General features: G+C 37.5%; 1 protein-coding gene across 4 annotated transcripts in view; it reads right to left on the bottom strand.

Annotated features, from left to right (window-relative positions):
- grn (GATA binding protein grain) overlaps positions 1-12,569 on the bottom strand; it is a 97,529-nt gene that overhangs the window by 21,954 nt on the left and 63,006 nt on the right. For all 4 annotated transcript variants that reach the window (XM_076114702.1, XM_076114705.1, XM_076114706.1 and 1 more), the window contains exon 5: positions 4,042-4,176. In XM_076114702.1, coding sequence (XP_075970817.1) covers positions 4,042-4,176 — 135 coding nt within the window. The remainder of the gene's footprint in view (positions 1-4,041; positions 4,177-12,569) is intronic.

Here is a 12,569-nt window from a genome sequence, read left to right as displayed (position 1 = left end):
ATTAAATCTTATCAGAGAAAAACGGGTGAAAAAACAGTGACTGTCAAATTCCCTCGGATGTTGGCTGAACAAAACAGCACTTTAGACGATATAAAAAAAGAAAACTAGAAGAGCGTTCTCGATTCAAAAATTGAATTGATCGCCCCATTGTATTCCAAATGTATCATTTGAGCTGTTATTATGGGCCCTCTCTCTCTAGCTCCATACAAACTGGTAATCCAATACTTTTGTATGGCAGGCACTTATCGTGCCGCTCTAGTAACGAAACGTCCCATGTGTAATAGCCTATTAATTTGTTTAGTGTTTTATTGGCTCCTGCTTAAGAGGCGGATTGATGTAAAATCTTGGTATGTATCGTTTCGATACGAATATAACACTACTTTAATTACAATTAATTAGTATTTAAAGAATATAATAATATAGTGTATAATTTACTCTTGAAGTCATTCAAATTCAAATATGAAAATAAAGCTGGTAACATAAGCTATTAGATGCCGTCGGTAACCGAGCAAGAAATGGAAAACAATCGAAGAGTGGCGCAAAAACTCAATACCAATTCATTGGGAGCAAAAGGTTGACCGAAAAAAATTGAATACAAACCACAAAAAGCTAATCGGCTATAACACGAAGGAAGTAACGTATAAACGGGCGTGATAAATTAAATAAACAAATTTATAAAAAGTTACACGGACAGACGGACGGATCGCTTTGTTAAGGTATATTGCGGTGGGAGGGTACGGGACTCGAACCCACGCTCCGTACAGTAATCCTATTAACCGACCATTGTGGATGGCCAAATAAATAATTTATTTTCAATCACTTATTGGTACCTACTGAGTTAAGTTCGTGTATCCCTGTGGGACCGTTTAATACTACAAATACTGCCCAATCATCCGTGTTGGAAAACATCCCAAATGTACGTGTGACTCTGCCAAATAAGCTCTTTTATTACCAAAAAACACATATTATTATATCGTAACTTACTACTAAAATGTTTAAAGCTACTTATTCTAAATGTTTACTATAAAAATTGTTCTCAGACTCTATCAAAATAAACATTTGAATGACTTATTTTAATATGCACGATATAAAAAACAAAACTCTACAACATTTCAAGTTCCAACTAATTCCCACATCAATCAAACAAAACAGTATCAGAGTCCAATAATATATTTTTATCAAAAACATGAAACAAAGCTCCTTTAACCAGAATAACAAGAGCCTTGTCGGCTTCAATACGGTCTGTATGAGGGCAATTGGAACTGTTATGGGCATTTATAGCTAAGTTACACACAATAAGAACCTTTAAAGGATATATTTTGAGTAAACACACTTGAGCATTGTTTGGATAATACGCCGCCCGAACGATGTTGATATTATACCCCAGGATATTTTAGTCCGCAGTAAAAGTGACTTTATTTAATAAAACCACCAATGCAGTAAAATAAATAAATAAATAAATAAATATAAATAAATATAGTGGGACAATTCACACACGGTCATTTGATTCCAAACTAAGCAGAGCTTGTACTATGGTAACCAAATAACTGATAAACATACTTATATACTTCTAAATACATACTTATATAGATAAATTCACAACCAGGCTCAGAACATATACTCGTGCTCATCACACAAAGATATGTCCCGGGTGGGATTCGAACCCACCACACGCGGCGCTACGGTTGTCGCGGCGAGGTGACCGCTTAAACCACTGCGCCAAACGTGCAGTTTAAAAACATCAACGTTTTACGAGAATGACATGTTTTATAAGTTTATTACTCAACTTCTTAAAAGTTTGCTATCGCAAAATTAAAATGAACATAATAATATAAGATTTTTTTTCGCCTATTAAGCTGAGAAACATGGCACCTATCATATATCCTAAAACGATTGATGGGAACATTATAATATTAGCATAAAGTATCAAGATGGTTGAGCTGCACGTGGGAGGGTGACGTTAGTTCGAGATGGCTCGGAATCACAATACGCTCGTGCTTTGTTATATGAATTGCGTTTTTTGAGTGAAATCGATCACGAAGCCCGCCTCGAGGGCCGGCTAATATTATACTGTATTTATTTACACATTGTTACTTTAAGTTGCTTTTAAAATCTCTATACATATGCAATCGGCTTCCGACCACTTTATACGTATTATGCGTTTATACAGGTAGCAGTTTAAGTTAAACGTTTATATCACTCAGAAGCAAAAGTAGAGCAACATTTTGGCAAAGTATTTTTGGAAACGATATCATAAAAAATGCAGATGATGTCTTAAATAAACGAAGGCATTTTTAATCCTCATTCTCACGACATAACATCAAATTTATTGTGACATAAAACTGTGTTAAACTTGATGAGACATGTTTATGGATGCAGATTCTAATAACTGCTAAATTATTCTAGTGTGCCGTATAAACAATATAATACCTACACACCGACGCAGTGTAACATTACTATCCGGGTATCAATTTTATGTGTCAACAACTAATGTCGAAATTAGAATATACCTCATCACTATTCATATATTCGGTCTAAACATGATTTTGGCGAATGTATTAAGATAAATTATTTATTGCATCGTTGATATTGTCGCCGTCTTAAGGACGAGGAATCTGTAGCGAATGTGTAAGTGAGCCGGGTATAAATATGTATGGAGAGGCGGGCACAGCCCTCGACAATGCTACTGGCATTCCCGTATTGTGCTCCCGTCATTATGCCTTCAACGTCTGAAGTAGCAGGCACTCCCATTCGCTCCTTTGTCGCTCCTTCCGAATAATTAGAGCAAACAACATTGTTGCTCTGATACTCGCACTCGGCAATAAAGTATACATTTCAATGCAAAAAATGTGGAGAGCCCTCGGCGAAGGGTCGCTTTGACAGTTAATTTTTGTCATTGTTGGCTCCGGCGTTACGTTTGTACTTTTTTCGTGGATCGTTCGGCTGGAGTCGCGCGAGGGTTGTTATTGTTTTCGCGCCGGGGCCCTGAGAGTCGTGAGAACTGTTACTTAGTGCTGCTTGACATTTAATCTTAACATCTTGTTAGATCTACAACGGGTTCTATTTTCGTTATGCCGCAGCCGGATATTGAAAACGCTACTATTGTTCAAATTGTTCGGTAACACCTTATCTGTGGACTATCTCTACGCAATGTTTTTTTCATTAAATTTTGCCACTGTCTACCGTCGCTTTATATAATAGGGTTAATTGAATAACGCTAACAGATGATGTAACCGTTCTTCTTAAAAAATGCCTCTAACGTTCCACGCTCATTTGCTGTTGACGAGATTTTATATAAATTCCAAAGGGCAAAATATTTAGAACTAAACCGCTTCGGCTCAGGCCAGTACCCGGTAAAAGATAAGCAAAAATATCAGACCAATCTAACAACTTTATGATAAGCCTACTACCACAGATAGCGATTTAGAAAAAATCATCCCCCACACACATTAATTAATCACAGTTATCAGTATGAAACGTAGTGTTGTTTAACCGTTTAGCGATGGTATCGACATCGTAATTCATTTGAGACAATCGTATTGGGTTTTATGACGCATTAGGGTCCCGACCCTCTGGCTATCTGTCACCAAGATACCGTCAACTCGTCCTGAGGGAGCCAATCGCTAGGGACCCCGGGATTAACTGCGAGGTTATTTCTTCTTTATTAGAACCATTTTACAAAGGCAATGTGATTTTTAATTTACATTTTGAGATGGGTTGTTTTGTTTACAGTGCACGTAGACTTTAATGTTGGTCCCTGAAGTGTGATAGAGAGCAAATAGTAGTTATTGCATGAAGGACTAAGATAAACTTTAATTAAGTATTACTGCTTAATTTTGGCAACTGATTTCTTAAATGATGCAATTACCTTGATAGGTACTGTGGAACTGTCAAGCTAACAAGAGTCTTATCCTTATTTCATTTAAATTGTATGTAATAACAGCTAATATTTCTATGATGCCCAGATTTTTAACAAAATCCCACTTTTCCCGAAAAATCCGGTATATTATACAAGTAAATATAATATAATAATGTACTTACATTATGTAGTTTGTAGTAGAGTCCGCACGCGTTGCACACCGGCTCTCCGTTCTGGTTGCGTCGCCAGAGCGTCGTGGTCGTCGTCTTGCAGTTGGCACACGACGTGCCCGCGCGTCTCGCCGCACTTTGTAGAGACTGTTGACAACACGTACAAACATTAACAATCATAATACATACCTATATATACCTACAGAGGAGTCATTTCCTACCACTAGCTATCATTATGTATTATGAAAAACTGATCAGCGAGATGCACAAAGAAATAACTCTTATTGAAATACTTATATTGGAGAAGACAGAAATACCTTTTGAAATATATTGGGAAAATCAGAAAAATGTTTACGCAGATTGCCAAACTTTTTAAATTTAAACCTAGGACGCGATCGACTGAAAAAATGTATACTGATTAAAAATTACATTCTGAACAATACTAAGCTAAAGTTATACATCCTTAAAAGCGAAATATTCACAGTTTTTCTTAATGGCTGTTCGACCACTATCGGATAATTTATCTAAGAGGTGAAGTCGGCTCTAAATATTGTAGTTTATACTATGTGATACCAATTTTCAGTGAGTTAAGAGCAAAGAATTTCATTACTTTTTTATCTTAAAGGCGTAAAAACAGTACGTTAATTGAGGTGTGATTAACAGTGTTCTATCAACTCAGACTAGTGTATTATCCAAACTAATTATTGTACGTATAGGTAATTTATGTAATGGAAAATAAATGTTAACCACAAAACACTTTTTATAAGTTATTAAAGACGTTTTTATAACATACAGAAGGAATTACTCGGTCTATACTCAGTAATCTTTTTAATATTAGAAACATAATTTCTGCAAAAACTTCAAAATGTTATTAATCGTATTTTTAAAGAAGTTATTATAAATTTCAGTGACGTTAACGCGTTTTAAAATTTACATGCTTTTAACGAAAGGGCAACTCAACAATAAAGGGAATACCTTGACAGATATTATTACAGTTCTATGGTGCAAATGTATATTCACTATAATATTAACATGTTTGAATGGGAAAACAGAATGAACTCTGAATAACGATTAGCAATTATTATCAGTCTTACATACAAATTATACAATTAGCATTAGTACGACGTAATTGCGCTATTCCACGAGCCAATTTCGATTTTAAACTAAAAATGCCTTCTTGTCATTATTACTGTAATATTGTCGAGTCCAAATTTACAACCCCATAAATGAACTGTACGTTAAAAACAATGAACATAAAATACGAAGAGTCGCGTCGCAAAACGGGGCAACTGACAAAAAGTGAATATTCGAACATCGAATCGAAAAAGCGAGGTAGCTATCGGCGGGCTCTCTTACGCACCTGCCCATTACTACCCGTCAATCAAACAAAAAATATCCACGGCATGCGGTGGCCGTTTTATACAGTCCACAAAAGTGCCTCACTCAATTAAAAATGCATTCGTCCTAACCCGACACCAAAATAAAAAGATCCGGCGCAATCCGACTCATAATAAATCCATTAATTTGTCATGTCATTTATCGAATAAAAAGTATTGAGGTCGTAAACATTACGAGAGGCGAACTATTCGGGACACCGGCTGCGGTATTCTCGGTAACTAGAATCGAATACTACCAGAGATTATCGTGACCGCACCGCCGTATTGTCCGATTTAATATCGTAAGTGACTGTGTCGGTCTCGGGGAACGGTATGTACACTCGAACACACAACGCATTATAGAATAGCATTATAAAAGTAAACAATCCATTACGAATGGTGCAACCTCTCAATATGAATTAATCTGTAACGTTCATTATCGGTAATGCGTTACAACTAAGATAATTCGACATTCAATTATTGCCTTGATAATACTTAACACAGTTTTGATTTTATGATAACATTATCTTGAGCGACCTTCGCTGAACTTAAAATTAATCTTGTAGCAGACTGATTTATAAATCGTGTACCTTTGGTTAACGTCATGTAATAGATAAAAAGTAACATTATTATCAGACATAACAGCCATTAACTAAAACGCACTGTTTAAATTGACCAATTTATGTGAATGTAACTTCTGCCTTTACATAAAAATAGTACTTTAGACACTTATTTAATTGCAGAACTGCATCGAAAATTTACTAATAAAATAAAAAGAGTATAAAATCGTAATTGTAAAATATTGTAACTATATCCTAAGCCAGTTTGTGCTCACCAGTACTCAAGCATATTGGAATACCTAAATATTAAATGGTTTGCGTCAATATTCGCCGCGTCATGGCAGCTCCTTTGTGCTCAATAAGATTAGAGCTGGCCATATTAGCCGGGCCTATAACACACACTTTTTCTTCTTCCGACCAAGATCATTCGATGGACGTTCCATTTGTGACATACGAGTGCTGACTTTTTGTTTGTATGTCTTTATACAGAGGTAATTTAAAACTTAATAAGTATATTACCAGTATGTAGTGTACACCTGTTCGAAACCAAACGTGTCGCTTTACAAAATCATTGATGTATTATTATATACGGCTATTGTAAGGATTATCTGTGCGCGATATTCTAGATATAAATGTATAATTTGACGGTTATCCGATTTGCGAATATCAGCAGGCATATTCGGTTAATATCAAAATTAACTGCACTAGTTTACAACTCAATTACCCGAATCCGATTATATAATGTTGAGATAAGAGTTCCCATCAAGTTATAACTGTTAGTGCATCATGCATGGTCCCAGGAGAGGGGCTAAACTAAATCAGAGGGGTTGACTGGCTAAGCCGATTACAGGAGTCACTTCACCCCCTCACTTCGACCCGGGGTGGTTTTATTTCCGTGGAAAAACGGCTGTTTACTCGTAATTTTATGGACGAATTACTTTCTCTCCTCAAACGCTGAAATGGCTGGAAAAGTCGTAAATTTTACGAGTCGGATTATTTTTTATTCGGGTCATTTTTTATTGGCGGCGTGGACCTTGCCAGTGAACCGTATTCGGATGACCTACAGCAATATAAAACGTTTATTATGTTTGACAAACATTACATTATAATGGAACCGAGATAAAGAATTACATTCACATAGAAGCCTTAATTAATCATGTCTGTTTACATAGCTTTGTGGACAAAAAAGTTGTTCGACTAAATAAAACACGAAGAATCCGAGGCATGCGAACACTTGTCCTCCATCCTCAGAGAGGTTTATTAATTGTTAAACCCATTTCACTGTCAACGACATTCCACTCGGATCGATATCTTACATACACGCCAAAAAAATACCAAACAAACGCCGACAAAGATAAAAAGACATCACAAACAGAATCCACTACATATTGTCGTGGTACTTTAATTTTCAGTGTAGTGTAAACTAAAAGGAGCCAGCGCTGTGACAAAAGCAAATCCCTTTTGTCACTGTGACGGGAACAAAACAACGCTTTTGTACGTTTACAAAGTAAATTAAGTATACCATTCTCAATACGCTGACCGTATCAAGTGGACATGCGACATATGCAAGAATGCTATACAAAAAGAACAAAGCTTCCGAAACAAGCCAACGAAATTCCTGCGATTATAAAGTGATTAGAACACATTGAATATCAACATTATGTTACCGAATCAATGAACACGGAGTTAATTATCAACACGACACATCAAGCGGATTAATCTCGCGTCACTTCACACTAACTCACTAATTCAATAACGCACCCACATTAAAAACATATTTCCATAAAGCCGTGCCCCCCGCGCGATCCAATCAGCGTTATCTCCCCCGTCCCCACTGCAAACACCTCCTAATCAAATCAAATCACAGCCTCCGTCTTACCTAATCTATCTACCTATCTATGCTACAACGTAAAATTATATTACAAAAAGGGATACCTACGTCCCCTCATATATTTGCCAACACAAGCAAAATTTATCCAGTCCGGAAGCAGCCCTCTTACAATACATACCTACACGATTTCGTAGCCGGAAAACACAAAGCTATGCGCCACATACACACAGAGACGCGACGCAGTCACACGGCACGCACACTCCGCCGCCTATCAGCATATCTACACCATCTAGATCCCACTATGAGAACCCCCAAGGGGGAGGCAATCCATTTACCAGGCTCGACCGAGCACTGAAAATTTCCTCTTATCCATATAAAGTTAGAGATGACAATCGCGCGGCAAAAGCCATGTTTTTAAAGGTTTACACGGCCCCTAGCAGTGAAAGCGCGGAATCGATGTAGCCTTTACCCCTCGCCCCGCGCCAGTTTTTCCGGCGCTCCGTCCTTATCTGACCGGGGCGATTAGATAAAGAGAGATAGAGCGTGAAAATAAAGATTTTCATCGTGTTCACTCACACCACGATAGTTTCAGCTCTGTAGTATAATGTAAATGTAATAGCGGTCTCGTTGTGTGTGTCGTTCACATAGGTACGGCTACGTATAGACGGAAGGGCTCTCGGAATAGAGCGGGGGTCGACAAAACTTTGATGTTGTGTGTTGGTTCTTTTCAAAGCGGTATTCTACTTTATTTATTCATAAGACATACGTTCTGATAGACTTCAGTGATTTATGTATCATTCAAATAAATATTAATAAGCTCGAAAAAATCCACCAAAAATGTTCGGGGTTAAGTGTAGTATGGAGAATGTAGGAACAATTATTTAGTGGTTGTCGATCGTGTCTCGGCGCAAGTTTATCACGTCCGTGGCGGGTGCTGGCGAGCATCGTCGAAGCGATCGTAAAAATAAAAGCGATGCTCGTAATTTTTTAAATTTTCACACGAAGATGCAGCGTCGCGCCTCCCCCGCCCCGCGCCGCCCCTGCCTCCCATTGGCCGTATCCGCGGAAGCCATGTTGGGAAATTCGCTTAACGATTTATTTGTGTGCGGATCGTAGCGGCGGCCGGCCGCGTACTCGATTGCTGTGTTACGGCCAGAAATAGGACGCGCGTGAAACTCATTTGAGACCTATAATTGTCGTGGTAGATGTCTATGTAAATTGAAGCATCACGGAAATATTTATTGGAAAGGCGGATGGTATTGTCCGTTTGGTCTGTTCATGGGCCGTCGAATTTTATAAGTCCGTTAGGATAACAAAGCGTGGCGGTTGCCCAATAGGAGCTATCGGACGATAGCGATCGACGCTCGCTCGGATTGACACATCAAACCTCCAGTCGTTCGTTGGAGATTACCATCGAAATACATTCGCCTCGTAATCGACACGCCAACGTCACGGTACCGCCTCATTGATGCTGCCAAATACCCCGGGCTCCTTATTGGTAATCCAATGATAGAGAAATATTCTAGTATAAATCGTATTACTTCATATCGGACAGGTTCATGAATATGATGACGGGTACATGGCATCGTTAATGGTATTATGTCGTATAGAATTAGACAGGCAGTATAAAATGCAATAATTAGCGTGTTCAGACGTTGATAGATAGCAGCCTGCATACAGATACTAGACAGTTAACTCGCTGCTCTTGTTATAAGATGGCAGGATTAAATTCAGGGATTTGTACAATTAATTTTACTCTTTTCCATACCATTCCCTTTCTAAACATATTCCATACATAAGGTTTAAACTTTTCTTGAAAACAATAACTATTTTTAAGACTAAACTGATTAATATAAAAATGCTACGGATCCAAGAATTGACTCTACCATATCTAAAAGTACTTATATCAATAACCGGTAAGAAAAATATCCACGATGTATGCTATCAACTTTATCAAAGGATACAATATATGATACGCTCTAATTAATTGCAAGTTCTGTTTATCTACTAGATATGAAACCTTCAGAAGGGACAAGATTTATTAAAACTCATTATTTTTATCTGTTTCTGATCTTAAAGCCATAAGTATTTTATAACAAATCAAACTTATTTTCAGTGTAAAGTGAAACATAATTGACATGAAGACTTTTATGTCAAATTTTCTAGACTTGGCTCACGAGTGCTGTCTTTATTGATTACATTCAGGACCAAGTATTAAAGTGTTCCTCAAAGCACATAGTCCCTAATATTACACTATATGTATAATTGAACAAGCTCTTACCAACTATAGCGACTAGCCGTTAATGCAAGAGTATTTAATTTTGTCGTTCAATCCAGTTCACATTTCACTTCATGGGCAATGATTAATAAAAAATGGTAAAATTTTGGTAATTCATCCTACTATCTAAATATGAAGAAAAGTCATGATAGTCTTTTGCAAATCCTAAATTATTCTCAAGATATTCTTTTGCAAATTATAAAACAAGCGTCGAGCGGCATGCGCAGGCGCTCTAAAGATCTATAGTTCAAACGATTCAGAGGCGTCAACGTACATCATTGATGTGAAGGCCTATTCGTAATAGACACAATAATTCAACTGTACATATTAATAAGACAAATAGGATTTATTACAAGCTCTAACAAAACAATACAGTCGATAAACATCTGACGTAAGTTGTGTAGTAATTATGTCATTTGACGATCTATTTTGAGTACAAATTGTTATGTATATTTATGGCTGTTTCAGCCTTCAGGAATGGAGATTATTTTTATTGCATAAAGCCTGATTATAGCCGTTTATATGTAGTTAATTATAAGTACCTAATTACTTTGCAAAATACGTCTAAGCGTATTGATTAAGAAACAATTACTACTCAATGCTGGGCACTAAGTTTCGCTCTTCAGAAAGAAAATTAACGCTAAGGTTATTACGTCTTATTCTCGCAAGCCTATGTGCCTTTACGAAAATCACGACTGTATTATAAAATATGACGAATAAATTCACGTATATTAAAAGCGTAGAACGCCTAAGTATTGTAATAACTCGATGTTGAAAGCCCAGCGGCAAGGTTGTGAACTGCTAATCGGTGGTTCGTGAGCTCGCATCCGCTCTCAACAAACCATTGTGATGTACCCCTGGCATACTTAGCTCAATTACTTAATACCCAATATAGTAATGAAATACTAATTTATTTTTCTTTGATGAAACAATAAAGAAAATATCCTTTATCAGTTTGAAGAATTGGCTGTTTGTCCAATGTCTGCCTTCTCAAGTAGCTAACGATGTTACACGAAACTTACACATCAAGCCTCCATTAATCATAAATAATAAATTAATTAAAGCACAGAAGTAGACGCGAACATTTGCATAATCTAATAATTCATAGCCAAGTGCATAAGTTGTACTGAGGTGTTACCTCACACTTAAGACAGGTGTAATGCTTCTAAATAAATTCAAACCACTTCTAAATTACTCGCAACAAGGCGTCAGTTGTGCAAAATTACAAAGTAGGCTGGGAATTATGTCCTGGAGGCGACTAAACGTTGATAATTCTACCTCGAAAACGCTTCTTATAACATACGAATTTGCATTGAATGGCAAAGGACACAGCGGGCGTTTTCAAAACTCAGACACAGAGAACACGGAGCTATATTGTGTCTGCTACCGAAGCCGCCTCACTCCTCATCTCCGGACACCGTGCTTCTTATATTTGTTGTTGAAATACCTTATCGGAATTTATTAACCGAATGTAAGCTTCACGACTTTCGAGCTTTGATTTAGCTTAACGCAAACACTTATTTGAAATGACGTAATTCATATTTGTTGAATACGAAATGAGATGAATATTTTAACAAAGTATTATGGCTTACAGCGAGGCATTGAAATAGAAAAACATTTTGTCTGTAATGGCCTATTGTTAAAACTGGCAGTAGATATTGCAGTCATTAGACAATTTACGACACAGAGTGGTCATAAACGTCATTGAAGGTACACCTCCCCGTAATTACGCAAGGGTGGTTACTAATGAACTAGGAATCAAAATTATAGTTTTTACCGCGAGTTAAATCAAAAGGCTGACACTTACCGCTATCTCTAGAAAGAATACGTTAGCGATGAATTTAAAATAAGCTTTTTCAACATCAAAGTACTTCTTTCTTAACGTGTAGATAATGATACAATTATAAGACAGGCCGATTGCTTGTAGCAATTAATCAAGTAAAACAGGTGCACAAAACTGTGCAAGTGAGCGAGTGCCCCGGGTTGTGTTGTAAAGCTGCGCCCGTGGAAGTCGTAAATACGATGGCAGCTGCCTCTTACCGATCCCCTTAATATACAGTTCTGCCTTCACTTGATGATTTGACATTTGTATAGAAATTGTACACACTATTTGAAAATGTGCAACATTAACAACCTATTGGTAAAAGTAAATTAACTTAAGTAACGACCAAGGATAATTTTAAAAGTGAGCACGAACTGGCGAGACCTTTATCTGCAGCTATTCCCAGGCGTTCCGAGGATTGAATCATACCGACTATCTGATTTAACACTTTATGTTAAGGGTCGTCCTGATAGAGCACACGCTAGATGTACGTAGTGTACGTAGGCAGTGTACGCACGACGCACGTACTCGGCGGGCGCACTGCGCAGGAGTGCGAACGATAGTCTGTCGGGTCGGCGGGTCAGTTCGCACAGTTTAGCACCGCGTCATATTTATAATTACGGCAGGCGGGCACATGCGCGCTAGGCACTCTCCCGCGCTGCGCTCGCGTCGA

This window comes from Anticarsia gemmatalis, chromosome 5 (genome assembly GCF_050436995.1).
Source record: "Anticarsia gemmatalis isolate Benzon Research Colony breed Stoneville strain chromosome 5, ilAntGemm2 primary, whole genome shotgun sequence".
Lineage (NCBI taxonomy): Eukaryota > Metazoa > Arthropoda > Insecta > Lepidoptera > Erebidae > Anticarsia > Anticarsia gemmatalis.
Note: the sequence above shows the minus strand (reverse complement) of the source record. Positions and strands in the feature narration are given on the sequence as shown.